We start from the raw sequence: 22,249 nt of genomic DNA, 5'->3' as shown, positions 1-22,249 counted from the left end.
AGGGCGGGTGGACCCTCATAAAGCCTCTAGAATACATAGATGTGTGACTTATAGAAATTTATACCTGTTTAAGGGAGGCTGACTGCAATCAGTTGAATACTTATTTATTCTTGATGAAAATCATACCCAAATTACCTTAACTGATTGTTTGTAGATTTCTGATCCTTTTTGAAAGAGACTAGATAGGCTGACCCTTGGTCCTATCAAATATTTTGTTACAGAAAATAATATTCTGCTTCTTTTCCGTGTACATGTATTGTTCATATGCTTAAATTAAATGGTTGATCTATACATCATTTTTTTCACCGCTGTGAATTCGAATCCCTCCAGGGGACGTTGGATTTTTTCATGTGAGGAAGCTATCCAGTTAGCTGATGGAGCATGGGTAGTTCTACTCAGGTGCCCGTTCGAGCCTGAAATAATGCACGAAAGGGCACCTGAGATCTTCCTCCACCACTCACTTTTTCAGTTATATTGTTTGGTTTTATTAACCTGTCAATTACATACTGATTACACGGTCGATGCACACAGTATATTAATCTTCGGTAGATGTTCGATAAGTTCCGTGAGATGTACGATGTACGATGGAATTTAATTTAATTTGTATCTCTAAACTAAGTGTACTCAGCGTTATAGCGCAATAGGGTAAATCACGAGTTTATAATCTAAGTGCTACACGTGTTTTAAGTTCGAGGCCGCGTTGGTCCATGTTTTATTTTCTTATTAATACTTTCAACATTTTTGAATCTATATATGATTATTTTATGTTGTTCGTTTTTATTTGTTTGGGTCGTCAGACCAAACAAATAATGGTAGCGAAATTTCAGGACCGACTGCTCTTACTTGCAGATACCGAAAGTAGTCCGCTGTTTTGAAGCGGTTACTTCCCTTTACATGGACATTAAGGCCGAAAAAATTCAGGGGAGATCACGGCGTTAAGATTGTCAAATGGACTGGTCCCCTGCGAACCATAAGAGGACAGGGAACCAGATTATTTGTCAAAACAGGCGCATTAATTTTCAAACGTGCTCAGGGAAGAAAATATAGTTCCCGTTTGGTCGAAGATTTCTAATATTGTGCAATTCTGTAACATTTCCGCAAATAACTGGTATTATATTGAAATAATTTTGACTAAACGTACGTCAATTTTGAACTCTTCAATTAAAAGGCGTTCGTTTATGGGTTAGTTTATATAACTAATTCAATTTGTCACGTGATCAAAACACGCTGAAGAGTCAACAGAACAACCCACGGAGAGGAAAGAAAGAAGGTTTGTAAATTAAATTTCATGCAATCTTTATTATACATTATCGTATGTTGTTATTATTTATAAACAAGAAATATATGATAAGTTGATTTCACATTACAAACCAGTTTGTGACAGTGTTAATATTGATTAAAGCGAAGACAGCAGATTCAATTTTATGTAGGTCACCGGCACAGGTCCTTTGTTTACTTAAATAGGCCTAGGCCTACCATTATAAAGCGACGCCAAATGATTTGGATCGTGTGGATGTGATTTTCAGTTAAAGAGCCTGTCGAATAATTTTCCACAAAACAAACAGGTTTGTGACAGTTACAACTTTGGTTTAAGAGCATATATTTTAAGTAGGTCACAGTTCCTTTGTTTATTTACGTTTTAAGCGACGCCATATTGGATAATTAATGTGGATGGGACCGATTTTCATGTGAAGAAGTTATAAGATGCTGCGGTAATGTTGTAACTTTTTTTTAAATGTAATATGATCGTTGAATTCATTTGCAACAATTACTATTATGTGACAGTAATAAATTTGCGCGAAATCACACAGAAGTTGGAATACGGTCACGGCTCCGAAATAAAAATGGCTAAATCGATGAATTGAGTGCAAATCAATTTGAGGCACCCTATTGATCGGTGACCATCAACAGGACATTTTGAACATTTTTTCCAAGTGCAAATGTCTGAATTTCAAAGCTAAAGATCCAAATATTTGTCACAGGATTGTGCAGCTAGGTTCTTCTTCTAATTCGCCTGATTATATGTTGACATCCGATTTGATTCCTGTTGAGGAGGGTTTAAATAGTACATTGTACCTTAATTGTCCACACTACAGGACCATGACGAATCCGGGTCAGCTCGGCCCTAAAACATACTCGGCCTCCGAGTCAGCTCGCCATGAGTCAACTCGGCCCACTTTTCAATTATTAATGTCACAGGGTGAGAAAAATGTGCAGCCTGACTGGGACTCGAACCTGGGACCCACGGACACTGTACCACGGCTCTACCGACTGAGCTATCCTGCTGCTTTCACATCTTCTCCCCTAAATAGTGAACAGCTCTGAACCGTGACATACTCCCCTGCTATACTGAATTTTGTCCTCGAATTTCACAGAGTTACAGTGCAATGTAAATTAAACTCTGAGCTATAGTATATCAGTCACAGTCGCCCGTTGGATGCCAAATGTCACAAGGTTAGAAAAATGTGCAGCCTGACCGGGACTCGAACCTGGGAACCTCGGATACTGTACCCCGGCTCTCCAGACTAAGCTAACAGGCCGCTTACACATCTTCTGCCCTAAATAGTGAACATTTCTGAACCGTGACATTAATATTTAGGTTTGTGTTATCACTATTAATTGTAATTATTGTCATTATTTATGATATACAGATTGACAGTTTCGGAACTAGCAGCAAACAGGATTTTCTTATCAGTAGAAGTGCGAGTAAAGATAACCAATTGCATATCTTACTGTATTTCTAACTCGTGGTGGGTTTAACTTAAAGTTTAACCATAAATTTAAATGCCTTCAGTGTCAAACAATGTGTTGAAACATATATTGTTACAGGCTTTTATTATCAATCAGTGTGTACATTAAGGATATCGTTTAATTAGGTGATAATTATGATTGACTCATTTATCCATTTGATTAGTGACCTCTTCAATTAAATAGAAGCTTAAGTAAACACGCTTTTGTTTCATTTTTTCTCTTTTTGTATTACTTTACAAACAAAATCATTTACCTTAGCAACATGCAAAGCAAAGTTATAACTTTATATATATTTTTGTAAGGTGGGCTGAGTTGACCCGTGCCAAGTTGGTATAGGGCCGAGTTGACTCTTTTCCTACCTTGACCGGTATCACAGTGCATATCCATATCTGTACCCTCTTTGGGAAATCTGCTCAAACGGTACCCTTTTTGAACATGCACAGGTCATTCTTTGCTAAAAACAAACCAGCGATGGATAACAATACAGTAAAATTTCATTGTAATAAGGAAAGGAGGTATGTCATATAGAGAAGATGTATACCACGGAACACTAGAATGTTTTATTTATGTGCTGATTTGTCATGTGCCCAATTTTCATGTACTGCAACTTCACAATAAGCTACAAAGATGGACATGTCTTGCTTCGGCCAGCACCTCGACATATTACTGAACGGCAGCACTTAATACTGCCTGACCGTTGTAGATTTTAAATGTTCTCAACAGATTCTTGTATTTCCAGGTTGTGTTGTTTGGGAAAAGATTGATCTGAAATTGTGAAGTGCATCATTTTAGTGAAGAATTTACAGCAGTTTGGTTGAGAGGTTTTTTGACGTAAGTTTCAAATCTATTGTTAACCAGGTGCAGATTTATACAATTTGTAAGTCATATCGATATGTTCTATGTGACAATGTAGACTCAAAAGTTTATAGAAATACAATAAGGAGGGAATAAATGTTTCATAATATTATATTGGGTTTCTACAGAATGAATTGAAGCTTTTTAACTCACCTGTCATAAAGTGGCATGGTGAGCTTTTGTGATCGCTTTTCGTCCGGCGTCTGTCCTTAAACTTTTATTTTCAATGACACCTCCTCATAAACCGCTGAGCCAATTTCATCAAAACTTCACAGGAATGTTCCTTTGGTGGTCAACTTAAAAAAATGTTCATAAGAGGGGGGGGGGGGTGTCATTGATTTTCGGTATTTGTAAAAAGTAAAAACTTTAAAAAATTCTTTAAAAACCATAATAGATATTTAGCATGAAACATCCTCTAGTGGGTGTCTACCAAGTTTGTTCAAATAAAAGCTCTGACTGGGGTATAAATTGGCCCTGTCCCAGGGGGTTTTTTCATTTCCCTTATTTGTATATAGTATAAATTATAAAATCCTCTTAGGAAACCAAAATAGCTAAAGCTTAGATATAATGCATGAAGCATCTTCTAGTGAGTGTCTACCAAGTTTGTTCTATAAAAGCCTTGGGGTAAAAATTGGCCCTGGCCCAGGGGATCATTGTTGTTGAATTTTCCCTTTTTGAATATGGTATAAACATTATGAAAACCCCAAAGAGATAGAGCTTAGATATATGTCATGATACATCTTCTAATGGGTGATTACCAAGTTATTATAAAGTCCCTGGTTTAAAATTGGCCTTGGCACAAGGGCCTATATACAGGTGAGCGATTCCACAGCCAACATGGCCCTCTTGTTTGTACTTTCTATCGTTCGTAAATGGGAAAGTTTTATTATAGATTTGCAGTCTATGACATTAATAAACTGACAAAATGTGTCTTTCCATTCCAGATTGTGTAGTTTGGGCTACATGTTGCTTGTTGGACATTGCATATAGACTGGAAGTAAATGTGGAGTGCTACTTTTAATGTGAAGAATTTACAGCTGTTTGGTTGAGAGTTTTTCTTTGATGTAAGTTTTAAAAGATTCTTAGCAGATACATACGTTTATATTAGATAAGTATCATTGTTTTGGTTTAAGTAGGCTAAAAAATTATAGAAATAGCTCAATGAAAGAATTATTAAAGTATTATAATTTGAATGTATTGCTGCTCCCTGTACTGCCGGGATAATTTCATTTAAGATTTGCAATCTTATGACAACAATCTGTATTTTCTGTTTCAGGTTGTGTAGATCAGGGGTCTTAAATATAGAACATTGACATCAGAGACTTAAATTCTGTGTGGAGTGCTACCTTTATAGTGAAGAATTTACCGCGGTTTAGTTGAGAGTTTCTCTTTGAGGTAAGTTTTAAAATATTTCTTAAAAGGTGTACATTTTATAAGTTGCATTGTTGTGTTCTAATAAGTCTTAAAATTTTGTAGAAATAGACTGAGGGTTGTGTTAATCAGCATATTGGATGACAAATTTTCGGATAATTAATCCTGTAACTTGATTGAGTTTTCAAAAAACTGTTAGATCATTTTTTAGAATACTTTTAATAGACAGTAACCCCCCCCCCCAGAAACCAGTACTGTACAGTTGTGTTGTCATTATTTCTGTTTATTTACCCATGTATGTAATTGAATTGAATTTGTGAAGTGCTATACAGATTTGCAGTTGAAACACACAGAATAATATTGATATATAAGCCATAGATTGCTGGAACCAAAAGTGCTTGCACATCAGTGCATTCTGATCAGGCTCTATATTGTTGGTTGCTCAGTTTTGTATTTTGAGATTGAGAATGACATGCCTTGAAATTTGAACAGACTGTTCCAAATCCAAGCAGAGCACTTTTTTATACAAAAACAATAGGTAAATTAATAAAATTTTACATATAGGGAATTGAATTAATAGTATAACACACACAATATATTTTCAATTGAATGTTAATGGGATTTGAAAAACATAGAATTGTTGTAAAATACATGGAAATGACACTAAATTGAGAGTGCATGGGATTTGTATTACATGGAATTGAACATAGATACATGGAAATGACAAAAAAATAAGAGTTCATGGAATTTGAATTACACGGAATTGAACATAGATACTAGAAATGACACAAAATTAAGAGTTCATGGATTTGAATTACATGGCATTGAACATAGATACATGGAAATGACACTAAATTAAGAGTTCATGGGATTTGAATTACATGGAATTGAACATAGATACATGGAAATGACACTAAATTAAGAGTTCATGGGATTTGAATTACATGGAATTGAACATAGACACTTGGAAATGACACTGAATTAAGAGTTCATGGGATTTGAATTATATGGAATTGAACATAGAGACATGGAAATGACACTTTATTATGAGATCATGGGATTTGAATTACATGGAATTGAACATAGATACATGGAAATGACACTTACTTAATTAAGAGTTCATGGATTTGAAATATATACATTGGGTTGATATTTTATGAAGGGGTGTTGATGGCTTTAAATTGAATTTCATTAGTTTGGTTTTAAATTCATTGAGAGCTATATTGTTGAGTAGAGTATTTAAAATTGATTTGAGTTTAAAGGATTTATATTCAACTAATAAAGACTTTTAGCCTGGGTAGTCTAATAGAAATTGACGGTCATGAATAGTTTTGAAAGGAAAAAGTGTTGAAAGAGTTAAATGACCACCGTTATTATAATCTGAATAGCAGTTTATAGTTGTTGTTTATGTTGCATTTTAGGCGGTGTAGTTAATAAAAAAGCAGAATGATATTCTTATGTTCAGAAGCAAAATAGTGGTAAACCTGTTTTGAAACAATTTAAAATATGTATTGCAGTACATGTAGGTTGTTTATAATGCATTAAACTACAGAATTTTTAAAGATGGATTACCATTTGGTTACATCTGCCAAAATTAATCAAGGTGATTCATGTTTACCTGATCAGGCAAGAGGTAGGCAATGTGTTCCATGCAGCTTAATGTTCTTGATATTTTCAAGATATATTATACATGGACAAAAGATGCAAGCTCATGACTTGCATGACATTCTATTTGCTGGAAGTCAGTTGTATCGTGCAATTGATAGCTTACAGGCAACAACAGGCTTTATGGATCCCAAAGAACTACCTGAAAGTGTTATTATTAAGGGACACAAGGTGTATGTTTACTATAATGGCATAACATCTGGGTTTCTTGGTCGAAATGTTAATAACGATAATATAACGTTATATCAGCTTGAATTTGCTATGTCGAAAAAAGTTCTTAACTATCAATCTAAAGGTTTTATTTTGATTTTTTGTGGGCTTGCCATAAGCATCCAGCGTGACGGGAACTGTTACTATGTATTTGATAGCCACTCAAGGAATCATGAAGGCTTGAGTACAGCAAATGGGACTTCAGTACTTGGTCTTATAAACTCATTAAATAGTGTTTGTTCCTACATTTGTGCATTAGTAAGGTCCATGAATGTAAACCCTGATGATGTTCAGTTTGATTTACATTACTTTGATCTCGGCAAAAAGTGGAAAACAATAGACAGTGCCATAGAAATTTTTGAAAAGTTAGATGGATATAGGGTAGTTAATGTTCATAAAAGGAAAAGAAAGTCATCACATACTTCAAGTAAACATCAGGTTGTTGAAAGTTTGATCGAAGGTAGATCATTTCTGCAGTGTGTAGATGATATAAATGTTCCATTTACTACACAAAGCTTGGTAAACAAGTTTCATAATCTTGTATCTGAGGGTCCAGACTATGTCTGTTCATGTTGTACTCAAACATTTTTCAGACATAATGTACAGAAAACAGCAAATATTCAAAATATTGAAAATTTCTTGAATGGTTACAAGAGTGTTGGAAATGCAGAATGGATATGCAAAGGTTGCCTTTGTGCTATAAAGAATGGTAAAACTCCTCAATTTTGGCTTCATAATGGTCTTTCCTTTCCACCCATTCCTGAAGAATTAAAATTGTCACCTTTAGAAGAAAGACTGGTTTCACCAAGGCTGCCTTTTATGCAATTACGTGAAATGCCCAGGGGAGGTCAAATAAATATGAAGGGTAATGTAGTAAATGTCCCAGCAGATGTCAATAGTACTATTAAATCACTACCAAGGATGATGAGTGACAATGAAACAATTATGTTAAAACTGAAAAGAAAGTTGTCATACAAGCATCATGTTGCTTTTGAAAACATACGGCCTAATAAGGTTTTTGAAGCAGCAGAATGGTTAATTTCTAATAGTACTTTATTTCAAAGTGAAGGAATATCGTTAAATGAGACCTGGCTTCAGCAGCCATCTGGTACCTTTGAGGAAAGGTCAGAACCTAATACAGAATCTCATGCTGATGATGAGGGGGAAACAAATAGATGGACAGAAGATGAACATTTCAATGAAAGAATGACTGGAAACTTGGATACATGTCTACAATCATTGGATTTTCGAGAGTTCAATCAAGTTCTATGTGTTGCTCCAGGGGAGGAAAATTCACCTATTAGCTTGTTTCAAGATATACATTCAGAGATTCTTTCCTTTCCTACTATATTTTGTGGCCAATCTCGTACAGATAATTCTAAACGTTGTATTCCCATTCACTATAGTTCAATATGTAAATGGGAGTTAAGAAATGTTGATAGAAGAGTTGCAAAAAATATTCCTAACATATTCTTCAAGCTTAAAAGATTACAAATAAAGCAAATTAAAGACAAAGTCTCCCTTGCAATTAGGAAGTGTAAAACTAAAGGCCGTACAATAACAGCTAGTGAATTTCTGCGCCCTGGTTTTGTGGAAAATTTAACAATGCAAAATGATGGTTATAGAGTTCTACGGACATTGAGAGGTTCTCCTCCATACTGGGAACAGGCAAAGCGTGATGTCTTTTCTATGGTTCGTCAGCTTGGCATTCCAACATGGTTCTGCTCATTTTCTGCTGCTGAAACAAAATGGGAGCCATTATTGCAATCACTTTCCAAACTTGTGCTTGAAAGATCAATTAACCTTGAAGAAGCTAGATCACTGTCTTGGACAGAAAAATGTACTTTGATTAAGTCTGATCCAGTGACTTGTGCTCGATACTTTGAAAACCGCATACAAACATTCATTAGGTGCGTACTGAAGGATATTAGCCTGCCTATTGGTAATATTAAAGATTACTTTTATCGTGTTGAATTTCAACAGCGAGGTTCACCTCATATTCACATGCTTGTTTGGATAAAAGATGCTCCAATACATGGTAAATCCACTGATGTAGATGTTGTTGCTTTCGTTGATAAGTATGTTACATGTGATAAAGATGATAGTATACCTGTTTTGGTTAATTATCAAACACACAGGCATGCTAATACTTGCAGGAAGAAAGGAAAAGATATCTGCCGTTTCAATTTTCCTTTGTTTCCAATGCCAAGAACTACCATCCTGTACCCATTAGAGAATGAAAAATTAAGACCTGAACATACAGCTTGTGTTAAGAAAATAAGCAAATTATTGAATGATCTTCATAAAGCGGATGATAGCATGACATTTGAAGAATTTCTAGCTGAACTTGATATGGACTATGATTTCTATGAACAATGTATAAGATCTACTCTGAAAAGAGCCACGGTGTACTTAAAACGCTCTGTTTCTGAAAGTAGGATAAATAGTTATAATAAAGTATTGTTACAATCCTGGATGGCAAATATGGATTTGCAGTTTGTTCTTGATCCTTACTCATGTGTTTCGTACATTGTCTCATACATTTCAAAAGGACAGAGAGGTCTTTCAAACTTGCTCAAAGATGCTTGCATTGATGCACAGCAAACTGAAAGTGATATTAGACAGCAAGTAAGGAAAATTGGAAACCAGTTTTTAACAAGCGTAGAAATTGGAGCTCAAGAGGCAGTATATCTAGTATTACAAATGCCTTTAAGAAGATGTACAAGAGATGTTGTATATGTTGACACACAGAAGCCAGATGATAGAACAAGTCTCATAAAGCCTTTCTCACAGTTGAAGGAACTTCCTGAAAATTCTCATAATGTAGAGATGGATAATGTGTTAAAAAGGTACAAAAGACGACCACGTTCAATGGAAAATATATGTTATGCAGATTTTGCGTCCTGGTACCAAGTTTGTAAAAGTGAACGAAAAAGTAGTAATACTGAAACATTTCTTGAAGAACTTCCAGAAACAGAGTATGACCATGACCATGATGATGATATTGACACAGAAGTTTTTGTTGAAAGTAAAATAATAAGATTTCCTTGTGGTACACAAGTGCAAAGAAGATGCAGGCAGAAGGTTATATACACAAATTTAACACCTATAAATCAAGATAAGGAAGAATTTTATCGTCAGAAATTAATGTTATTCACACATTGGAGGAATGAAGAAAAAGACTTGATCAGTGGATTAAACACTTTTGAGGACAGCTACAATCTAAAGTTTGAAGAAATAAGTATCAATGTGAAAAGCTATGAGAGGTGCGAAGTTGAATATGAATCCGTGCAAGACATAGATGAAGAGTGCTTTGCAGGTATAGTAAATTCTGAATCATGTCATCAAGATTCAATAGACATTGAAGCAGACATGGATACAGTTAGTAAGTATGACCTTTTTGACCCAGGATCAGGAGCTAATGAACTTTGAGATTATGACCTAGGGGAAGATCTGAATATTGGAAAAAGATCCACAGGTAATGAAATTCTCCCACAAATGGAAATGACAAATGACAGCTTCTTTGAACAGGTGCGTCAATTGAATGAAGAGCAAAGAATTTTTTTCTACCATATATTGCACACAGTCAAGACAAAGTCATTGCCTTTCTATACATTCCTGTCTGGTGGTGGTGGTGTTGGAAAAAGTGTCGTTATCAGAAATATTTACCAGGGTTTGTTGAAGTATTACAATCACAGTCATGGTGAAAGTCCTGACAGTGTTAAACTATTGTTATGTGCACCAACTGGAAAAGCAGCTCACAATATTGGTGGCTTAACAATCCACTCGGCTTTTAATATTCCTGCAAATCAAGGTTTTCATTTCAGACCTCTTGATATGCGTCAATTGAACACAATGCGAGCACGTTATCATTGCTTGAAAGTAATTATAATAGATGAAATCTCAATGGTTGGGCGCAACATGTTCAATTTCATTAATCTTAGATTGCAAGAAATTATGGCTTGCACTAAAGCCTTTGGAAATGTTAGTATCCTTGCTGTTGGAGATCTCTACCAACTTAAACCAGTCATGGATTCTTGGATATTTTCTCAAAACTTCACAAATATCCAAATGTCATCCCTTGCCACAAATCCATGGGTAGACCTGTTCAATTTCTATGAGCTGAAAGTGGTTATGAGACAAAAAGATGATGGTGCTTTTGCTGAATTACTGAACAGATTGCGAGAAGGTTTGCATACTGATGCAGATTTGTCTATTCTGAAAAAAAGACTTGTTGGGACAGAGGATAAACAAAGAATATGTCAGATGCCACATTTATTCTGTACCAGAAAAGATGTAGCTCTTCACAATTCAACTGTTATGGGTAATATACCGGCAGAGAATGTTGTAACTGTTGAAGCTTTAGATGACATATCTGGTGATATTAGTTTGTCCCTGCGAGAAAATATTCTTTCAAAATTACCAGATGATTCAAGTAAAACTATGGGCCTCCAAAAAACTCTCACACTAGGTATACAGTTGCAAGCTGAAGTCTGTTTGAATATAGACACCACTGATGGCTTAACAAATGGTGCATCATGTGTCATAAAGAAGTTCGATTTCAGAGTTCCTGATTCTGCACGCTGCAGCATTGTATGGGTTCAGTTTAATGATAACTTAATTGGTAGCAGGTGGCGAACAAAATACAAACATTTGTACATGGATGGTATATCACTTGAATGGACACCAATACTTGAAGTGTGTCGGAAATTTACTTACAAGTACATGAAAACATATGTTGTAATAAGACGACAGTTCCCATTATACATGTCTGCTGGAAAAACTATTCACAAATCACAGGGATCCACAATGAAGGAAATAGTAGTCAATTTTGGAAAGAGAAAAATTGAACATATCCATTATGTTGGTTTGAGTAGAGTCACAAGTTTATCTGGAGTAAACATAACAGACTTAAATGAAACAAAGATCAGTGTTTCATCTGAAGTTGAAGCTGAAATGGAAAGACTGAGGTCCCAAAAAAGTATTGAAAATATGCTACCATGTTTAAAATCATTTGAACAACCAATAATGATTGTGTGTTTCCACAACTGCAGATCACTGCAAAAGCACATTGATGACTTTAGGTATGAATATAATTTGATGTCTGCAGACATCATAGGTCTTGTAGAAACTAGAGTATGGGAGACCTTGGGAAACAGATTTACTGTAGATGGATTTAACATAATAAGTGCCAGAAAGGAAGATTGTGCTCATGGGTTAGCCATATATTATAGATGTTCGGTAAATGTTGAAATGATATCATGTGGGAATGCATCTGGTATAGAATACTGCCTCATAAGAGTTAACAAAAAAGAAATGTTTTGTTTTGTTTATTGTCCCCCAAATCAAGCAAATAAGTGTAATTTCACTCTGTTTATATCTGCATTGTGCGACATTGTTAAAAAAGTTGACAGTAGCACAGTTAGAAATATTACATTAATGGGTGACTTTAATTATGATATCAGTAAAAAAGCATCTTACCAGCCTCTATTTCATCAAAAATTGAATGTGGTCCAGTTAATTAATACTATTACAACAGATTATGACTCATGCCTTGATCATATATATACAAATATAAGTGCAGACAGTATCAAAGGCTTTGGTACATTAGAATCCTACTACTCTGATCACAAACCTTTGTATCTTGCATATAAATAAAATTAGAATAGCAAGAATGTTGGTGTATAGTTCTGAATTTGAAATTATTTGGTGTGCTTCTACTATTAGTATTAACAAACACAAAATTTGTAATGAAGTGTAGGGGTTATTTGCTAATTTATTATCTCACTGACTAAAACTTTAACATATTAGTAAAAGCTTGCCATAAGATATCAAAAGAACTTCCCTATTTAGACGAAATTGATGAACATTTTTACAAAATAAGAAGAAAAGATTTGATATTCAAAATTGTGAATAAGATGAAAAACATATGATATTCAAAATTGTGTATCAATATATTATTATCACTTATGTATCGAATGGTGAATATCAATGATACATTAATCTGGGATATTCTTGACAGCCCTACTAATGGTTATAGGCTTCCATTTACTCAACATGTTCAAATATCATCAACAAATTTGAATACTTGGTACCGTAAGTGGATATTTATGCTTCCAAAATATTTGTAAATGTCAAAAAGTGGACTTTTTACGTGGGTATATATTTGGGACAATATGATATCATGATTGATATTGTTTTTATAACATCATGAATTAAGCAAGTACATGTTAAGAATATGCCATTATTGCAATTGTTTCATTAAGTAGTTTAATACCTACATATGTATATTAATCATATATAAGAGGATATTGAATGAGTGTAACTTCAATACTGAATTTATTGAATAGGAAGAATAAAACAATATTTTGTGAGCCGTAGTGAGCATAATTTATTTATCCAACATGTTCAATAAAGTCAGTAATGAACTTACACAATTTTGATATTCTTTTGTCACATACCAGAAATAAAGACCGCTTGTAGTGAAAAAGTAACAAGGCTGTGCAATTCAATTTTTACGGAGTTGCAAAAGCAGCCATGTATGTGATAAAAATGTTGAAATAAACACTGATAATTCTGTAGCACATTTCCTTCTACATTTCTTTCCCACAAATATTGTTCGTTCAAAACATTCGTAATTTGTTCAGATAAACAAACATTATAAAATAATCACTAAGTACCTGAACAGTCAAAGATATTCATGTTAGATGCTGTTGATATCATTTATTAATTCTTTGTCACATTAATGAAACATTCTTTTCCATATAAATCTAATAACCTATTTTGTTATTAACACAAATATTGTTTTGTTAAAACATTTGTGATTTGTTCAGACAAACAATGAGAAAAATAGTCTAGTATCTGAACAGTCAAACTTATCCATGTAAGATTGCTGTAAAAAAAGTGTTTTCAGATAATATAAGAAAACTGTTAAAAGTAATAATAATTCACAATCATATATTTGGGTATAATATCAGTTTGCAAAAAACACAGGTATTAATATTATCACGTTGCAAAATAAACCACTTTCACAGTATTGCACTAAATACATGTATATATAAATACTGAACAGTTGAAAATTTTAAAGAAAATATACATATACTATTTTTGCATTTTCAGATGTCTAGCTTAAGCAGCTTGTTAAAGGAAAGAGGAGGGCCATACAGTAAGCCATTTAAAGTAAAAGTTGTTGCTGTTCTAAGTCCCCAGCACTACACTGGCAGAGATGGCACTGATAAGTCATCACTTACTATTGCTGTAAGTGATGGTGAGACAGTACTTAAAGCTATTTGCTATGATAGTAGCAAATATGCTAAACTGAAGGTAGGTTAAAGCTTATTCATGCATCCTTCACAGCTTGTCATTGATGTAATATAGAACTATCTAAAACTTGTCATATGCAATTTTCAAATTAAACTGCCATAAAATGTATCAGCTTCACCATTAAAAATCTCAACTGAAATCTGTTAGTCTCAAACTATATTACTATTTAATTACACAGATAAACTTATGCACTTTACTTGTAAAGGAAATTCTAAAGTTGTTATCAAGTACCAAGTGGTTAAGGTCGTTGACTTCAAACCACTTGTCCCTCACCACTGTGGGTTCGAGTCCCGACAGGGACTTTGGATTCTTTCATGTGAGGAAGCTATCCAGCTAGCTTACGGAACGTCGATGGTTCTACTCAGGTGCCCGTTCGTGCCTGAAATAATGCATGGAAGGGCACCTGAGGTCTTCCTCCACCAGTAAAGCTGGAGCGTCGCGCTATGACCTATACTGTGTCGATGTGACGTAAAACCCAAAACAAAACAAAAAAAAGTTATCAAGTAAACTAAATACTCAGAATTGATTTAAATATAAGTATACATTGTATTTCACAATTAAAATGCCCATAGAAGTAAAAATATTATAAAAATATAATGCTCATCATTTAGGGTAATTCTATGTATATGCTACTATTCATCCGTGCTGCACTTCAGAAATTAGAAACTTTGACAGGAGCGATAGCCACAGGCGGATGTGTCTAAGATCTGTAGAATAGCTATGGATGAATACTAACATACTTGGTGTCAAGCTTTATTTTGTCTCATTGTTATTCTTTTGATAACGTCTATGAAGTACTATGAAAAATTGAAGTCGGCTATGATCAGAATTTAATATAGTATCGACTTCTGTTCTTTTATGAAAAATAACACAGAATTTTTAAAATATGCAACGTTTTCATTTGGTGACAAAGTTGGGCACTAAATAGTATAATAAAATAGGAAATGGTGAACAAAAGATCTGAATGCATTCACAAATATTGAATCAATCAGCTGTTTTTAATGGTAAATACAGCTCACTCTATTTTACCATCAATATTTAAAATAAGTGGAGTTCCAAAAATTTTCATTTCTTTGAACAATATGTATTTATATAAATAATTGTTCAAATATCCTTAATAGGCATTTCTTCCTATTTAGGTTGGTAACTCTATTGTGATAAGAGAGGTTATCACAAAATCAGAAGATGGTCACCACATCATAGTGATGACCAAAACATCCAAAGTGTTAAGCTCTGCTCCACTAGAAGTAGACCAGACAAAGTTTACGGAGGGAGAGGATTTAATAAGACACAGACCAGCAGAAAGCCTGAAAATTGCACAGGCACTAACATCGCCACTAAAGAAAAGAGTGTCTGTCATGGGTAGAATCGTACAGGTAAGACATGTAACTAATCATATTTTGGATGTATTTTGAATACTTTGCATACTAATTGATATGATCAAAGTTAATAAGTAGAAAAAACTAGACAGTCTTCCAATCTGAATAAAGACATTAAATTATTTTAGGGAAATATTTCTACATCTTTATTTACAGAAAAGCAAACTGTGCAAACCAGAATCACATGTCTTTAATAAAATAGGAAATGGTGAACAAAAGATCTGAATGCATTCACAAATATTGAATCAATCAGCTGTTTTTAATGGTAAATACAGCTCACTCTATTTAACCATCAATATTTAAAATAAGTGGAGTTCCAAAAATTTTCATTTCTTTGAACAATATGTATTTATATAAATAATTGTTCAAATATCCTTAATAGGCATTTCTTCCTATTTAGGTTGGTAACTCTATTGTGATAAGAGAGGTTATCACAAAATCAGAAGATGGTCACCACATCATAGTGATGACCAAAAACAATCCAAAGTGTTAAGCTCTGCTCCACTAGAAGTAGACCAGACAAAGTTTACGGAGGGAGAAGAAGATTTAATAAGACACAGACCAGCAGAAAGCCTGAAAATTGCACAGGCACTAACATCGCCACTAAAGAAAAGAGTGTCTGTCATGGGTAGAATCGTACAGGTAAGACATGTAACTAATCATATTTTGGATGTATTTTGAATACTTTGCATACTAATCAAAGTTAATAAGTAGAAAAAACTAGACAGTCTTCCAATCTGAATAAAGACATTAAATTATTTTAGGGAAAATTTCTACATCTTTATTTGCAGAAAAGCAAACTGTGCAAACCAGAATCACATGTCTTGTCAAAGCTTTGATTATTCAACATGCTTCCCTATAGACAGCTATTGGTACAAATTTAAGGACATGTGACTCTCGGACCAGATTTTCCAATGTACATTTCCTAGTACATTTACTTTGCTTAACAATATTTGAAAAAAGTATTGGAGTCTGAATATACCGAAGACAAATTTCACGAATATATACATTTGCATATATACAATACAAAACAAATATTTCTACATTCAAGAAAAGGATTAGAATGGGATACTAAGTCTTATAAAGTACTTCTCCTTAATATTAATCTGTTCAAACCTTTATAATAATTCAGAAATGTGAAGTATACCTGACTTTTCCAGGAAGATGAGCCACAGAGAGTAAACGTGAGGGGGAGCGGGTCAGAAGTTAAGATCAAAAAAATCACAATAGAAGACTCGACAGGAAAGGCAAAGGTTACCCTGTGGAGGACCATGGCAGATACTACTGTCAGGCCTGGAGATTTTGTTAAAATAACAGATGTTGTTACAAATGTGTTTAACAACACAACCACATTGCAAACGACAAGCCTGTCAGCTATAGAAGTAAGTCCTGTAATAGTATTTATTTTGTAACTATTTAAGCTATTTCATGGCCGAGTGGTGAAGACTGTTTACTTACTTCAAATTACATGCCTTTCAACACTATGGGTATGAACAGCACCAGCAACTTCAGTTTTTACAAGAGATTATGCTTACATCTAGCTTACTAAAAGTCGATGGTTTTACTTGGGTGTCTGCTTGTGCATGAAATAACGGACAGAGGGGTTCCCCACCATATAAGCTTGGAAGTTGCCATCTGACCTTTACACTCTGCTTGTGAACTTAAACCTAACTGAAAATGAAGCTTTTAATGCCATTATTATCAAAATTGGCAAATTAATCAAAAATATGTTTGTAATTACAACAACTTGATATTCACTGACATGTGATTGCATGAATGTGAGTGTCATAACAAGTAAACATTAAAAAAAATGTAAAATATGATGTCAGCAAAAGTATCTAGGAATACAATATACACATTTATACTTCTTATTCATATTTAAAAAAAAACATAGGTAGACATATCCTCAGCAGATGTTTAGAATTGGAAACAATATCAAAATTGCAATAGTACAAATTCAGTCTTAAATAATACATATTTACTGCATGCATATAATGATTATCATATCTTGATGAATTTAAAATATAACCACTGTTTGAAGGTTTGATTGATGTTTAGTCAATAATAGTGTTATGTATTTATGTTAAGTATGTTTTCTTCCCAGAAATGTGATGCTCCAATTGAAAGAAAAATCGTAGAAGTTGAGGCTGTTGGTGTTGAAGAAGAGAAAGCAGAGTTGTACTTGACAACAGGGGAGATTATAAATGTGCCATTGCCACTTCTACAGGTAACCCTCGGAAAAGAAACCAAAGACGAGGTTGAACTTTGCACAGCCTCCGGGCCAATAACTCTGGAGGTGGAAATAAGTGGGGCAGATACTATTGGTATCAATCTAATGAATTAAAGTAATAAAAATGTCAATAGAGAGTTATAATTGGGGAAAAAAACACGTTGGATGACATTCATTCTAAAATTACTGCTCCTGAGTTTGACATTTCTATAAGTATGTCCACCATAATTGTTCAAATAAAAGCATGGTCATTGATTTCTTCCTTATAAAAACTTGAAAAATCTCCTTTTAAAAATCCCTAAAGCTTTGATATTAAGCATGAAACATCTTTATATGTTTGTTCATATAAAAGGATGGGGTCAAAATTGTCTCCATCCAGGAGGATCATTGACTTTCCTTATACGCATTTTGTAAAAAAAAAAAATTCTTTAAAAACCAAATTAACAATTATTCTGACTTGAGCGATTTGGACCACATTTATATGCTTAAGATGTGTATATTTTGATACCTGTTTTTGAAATGTTTATATATAATATGATCTCATACTATAATAATATATGTGCTGTATATGTATATTGATGCCATTGTTAAAAAGAAATGACAAAGCTCTTGTTTGTTGCCAACAAGTTTTTATAATTATTTACAGTATTGCATAATATATTGCCAAATCCCTATTACTAATGCCTAGTCAGCCAATTTTAGTATCATATCTCATTCCTTAATTTTAATATTATAAAACTGTGTGTCGTATGATATTGTTTATTGAAATATCTATCTAAAATGCCAGTATAATAGATATTACAAAATGTCAAGTCACATAGAATATTATATATTTATTATTGTTTAGATGCATTTTTATCAATTTGGTGTGTTTTTTTGGAAAACTATGTTTGAAAATCAAGTATACAAAATGGACACATAATTTTTTTATGATGTTAGAAATGTAATCGATAAATTGTCCAATCATTGAAAACATATATTTGTTTAATTTTCAAATATATTTGCAAAGATATGTTGATATGTCTATACACACAGCTTGTTAAGGATTTATTTCTTACTTTGTCATGATTCCCCTAAAGTCTGCAAACTACAATAATATGTTATACTCGGCATATAATTTTGTTGCTATGATTACATATTCGTTACATTTGTACATATGTTACATATCTGTGTATTCTTGTTAAATGTTCTCATATGACAATAATACTAAATGATCTCATACAAAAGTAGTCCATAAATAATGCCTTTTACAAATCTAATAATTCGTATATAATAGACAATTGTGTGCATTACTATCTTATATCTACATTTAAGTGCTAGTAACTGTTCAAATAAAATACAGAACATCTACATTTAAGTGCTAGTAACTGTTCAAAGAATACAGAACATCTACATTTAAGTGCTAGTAACTGTTCAAAGAATACAGAATGATGTTCGAATTACTACACTTACTGTATCACAAATGTTTTTCTTTGTTGTTGTTATATGTGTGCAAATAAAGATTATATGTAATTTATACAGAGATACAGGCTAAATAATAAACAGTTAATGTGATACAAAATATAGCAAGGTTCATAATACTCATTCAGTTCAATAGAAACATCAGAAACTATCTGATGAGTAGAAATCCAATTGCCAAGTTTATGTGTTCTTACTCTTCTGTATTATAGTAAAAATAAAAAATTGTTCCTAGTTTATACTATTTGAAACTCGAGATAAAAGTCACGAAAATAAGAGCATCAGAATATGTTATTTCATATGGCTTTCCATTACCCTATATCCTAGAGAGAAATAGGCAAATTATGAGCATGCCCTTCTCTCCTTTCAATATAAATATGGAATTTGCAATGTAGGTAACTTATATATGCACTGCACAAAAGGTCTCCAAACTATGCTTTTATCATTGATTACCTTGTCGAGATGCTCTACTTTTTTACTACATTTATCTGCTTAACATATGTATATCCTGTTTACTGTTTTTTAAAATGTTTTTATGTAAAATGATCTCATACTATAGTTATCTATGCACTGGATATGTATATTGATGCCATTGTTATAAAGATGATCTCAAACTATAAAAATATACTAGTATGTGCTGTATATGTATAATGATGCCATTGTTAAAAAAGGAAAGACAACAAGTTTCTTCTTATTACTTACAGTATTGCATAATAATTTGCCAAATCTATATTGGTAATACATGTACCTAGTCATCCAATTTAAACTTTTTACTCCCATGTCTAGTTTAAATATTACAAAATTCGTAATAACTATTATTTAAATCATCTTATTCATTGCAATGTGGCATGAGCATTTCTAAAGGTTAAACATTATGTATTTGTTTCTTTGTATAAATGCCATGTTGACCATATAATATTTAAACTTAAAAAAAACCCATCTTCACCATATAATATAAATATACTGTTATACTTGTTGTAAGATATGTTGGATATAATAATGTTACAATTATATTTTTGCATGTTTAGATATAGGATACCGTTTTGTATGTTTAGATAAGTTTTGATATATTGAAATGTTACATTATTTACAGTTCATTAAAATATAAATTCATAACCCTGTGTCATTATTTCTTGAATTAATAGCATCTATATTACATTTATATCTCATTGTTTCCAATCAAACTTCACCTTTCTGATATTCCGAGACCCAAACAAATTCAAGCGCCTTCTGTGCGTTGATTATATTTATGGTTTTACCTAATTTTTGGGTCTAGTATATAACTTTTATTAAATAACATTTCTTTAAGGGAATTTTCAGGTTTAAAAATTAAAACGGAAATTAAAAATTTCAATAAAGTTTTTTAAATTTGCCTTTAAAAAAACACTAAAAACCCCGTTCCTTTAAAAATTTTATACTAAAAAAATAAAAAAGATACAAAAAAGGGCAAAAAAAGGTTTCGAACCACATACCCCCAAATTATCAGGCATTCTCTTTAAACCCGACTGTCCTTTTGGTTGAAATTAACAAAAACCCTTTACATTAACCCGGGGCCCTGATTTAAAATTTCCCTAAGCCTAAAAAAACTACAATTTATTTTCTAAAATCTTCACGGCCCAAAACCCAAGGGGTTATCAAAATTTTTAAAATATCCTGTAATGTTTTCATAATTTAAAAAGGTCAATAAAATAAAGCCCAAAAATATCTTTACCCTATTTCCTATAAAATTTTTCAATGGATTGAATAATTTGTTTTTCCCAATAAAAAAGGGACCCTTTTAAAAATTTTTTTAAATTTTAATGCAAATAATTTTCCCTTTATATTAAAAAATTAAAAATAATTTATACTTATAAAATTTTTTTTTCTTGTTTAGTTTTATGTGATAATTGTGGGAAAAAGGGTTGAATAAAAACCCCTAGTTAACACGAAATGATTGTAACATTTTTTTGTGCATATTTTTAAAAAATTTAAACCAAATCAGCATTTTTTATCCCAAATTGCCCAAAGAAAAATTTTTAGGGGGACGGAAATATTGTTTGGTGTCTTAAATATCTTTAGACAATTGCTGCTTTTTTCCCTTTTTCCTTTTTAACTTCGATATTATCAAATGGGTAAAAGTGTTTTGTCCTTTGTTTTTTCCCTTCTAACTTCCGTATGCAAGGGATGCATAAATCATCCCTAAGAATTTTCTATTTAAAATTATGAGGGGTGATTAATAAATGTATATTTTGCAAAAACTTAGAAGCCATTTTTGCCCCGCCAGACGGGGTTTTAAAAAACCCCAAGTTAACAAAAATACTTTGAAATGGGATAGGGTATTTATTTTGGGTATTGGCGAATTTGGGGGTTTTAAGTGTGATAAATTTAAATTTCCCTTCATTTTAAATTGGGGGCCAAATCTTGCTTTTTCCCCGGGTCCATTCTTTTCCGCTTTGTTTCAAAAACCAAAAATTTTAGGGGTAAGTTTTAAATAAAAATTTAAAAATAAAAAAATTTAGGGTTTCCACATTACATATTTGCAAAATTAAACCCCCCCAAAAAAAATAAATTGTTATAAAATTTTAAATTTTTTCTTTTTGTGCGTCCGTCATTTCGTTCGCAGGAGTACACCGGGGACCATTTTTGGAAACAACTTTTTGGACATTTGTCTTGTCATTATTGGTCAAATTATCATAAAATAATCTCCCGTTGATCATCATAAATAAAATTACTATCCAGCACCCGTTTACTATATATAATGTATACAAGGTATGTAACTCACTGTAGCGTATTTCCGGACATGGTCATAATTTTGCTCTCGCATTTGTTTATAAATAAGACATATTATCAATACTATACGTACATGCATAGCACAAAAGATATATTTTTCAGTAACCTTTATAAATATTGAACAATCTATCTTCATAAACGATAAATGAAATATCAAACTTGGAAAATTAACTTAAAATTGCGAGGTCAACATGTTTTGTGCAAAACTTCCAAATCCACCAAGAGTAAACATACACCT

The 22,249-nt window shown here is 32.8% G+C and overlaps 1 protein-coding gene across 1 annotated transcript; it reads left to right on the top strand.

Annotated features, from left to right (window-relative positions):
- Positions 1–770: 770 nt before the first annotated feature.
- Positions 771–20,358, top strand: LOC132751763 (uncharacterized). Its single transcript, XM_060742005.1, has 9 exons — positions 771–1,270; positions 3,491–3,582; positions 4,551–4,670; positions 4,883–5,001; positions 13,972–14,175; positions 15,315–15,551; positions 15,966–16,196; positions 16,715–16,936; positions 17,659–20,358. The coding sequence occupies exons 5-9, from the start codon at positions 13,972–13,974 to the stop codon at positions 17,896–17,898; spliced, it is 1,134 nt and encodes a 377-aa protein (XP_060597988.1). The 5' UTR covers positions 771–1,270; positions 3,491–3,582; positions 4,551–4,670; positions 4,883–5,001; the 3' UTR covers positions 17,899–20,358.
- Positions 20,359–22,249: the final 1,891 nt, after the last annotated feature.

Source organism: Ruditapes philippinarum, unplaced genomic scaffold, assembly GCF_026571515.1.
Source record: "Ruditapes philippinarum isolate M1 unplaced genomic scaffold, ASM2657151v2 ctg76_1_1_1_1, whole genome shotgun sequence".
Lineage (NCBI taxonomy): Eukaryota > Metazoa > Mollusca > Bivalvia > Venerida > Veneridae > Ruditapes > Ruditapes philippinarum.
This window is presented reverse-complemented; position numbering and strand designations above follow the sequence as displayed.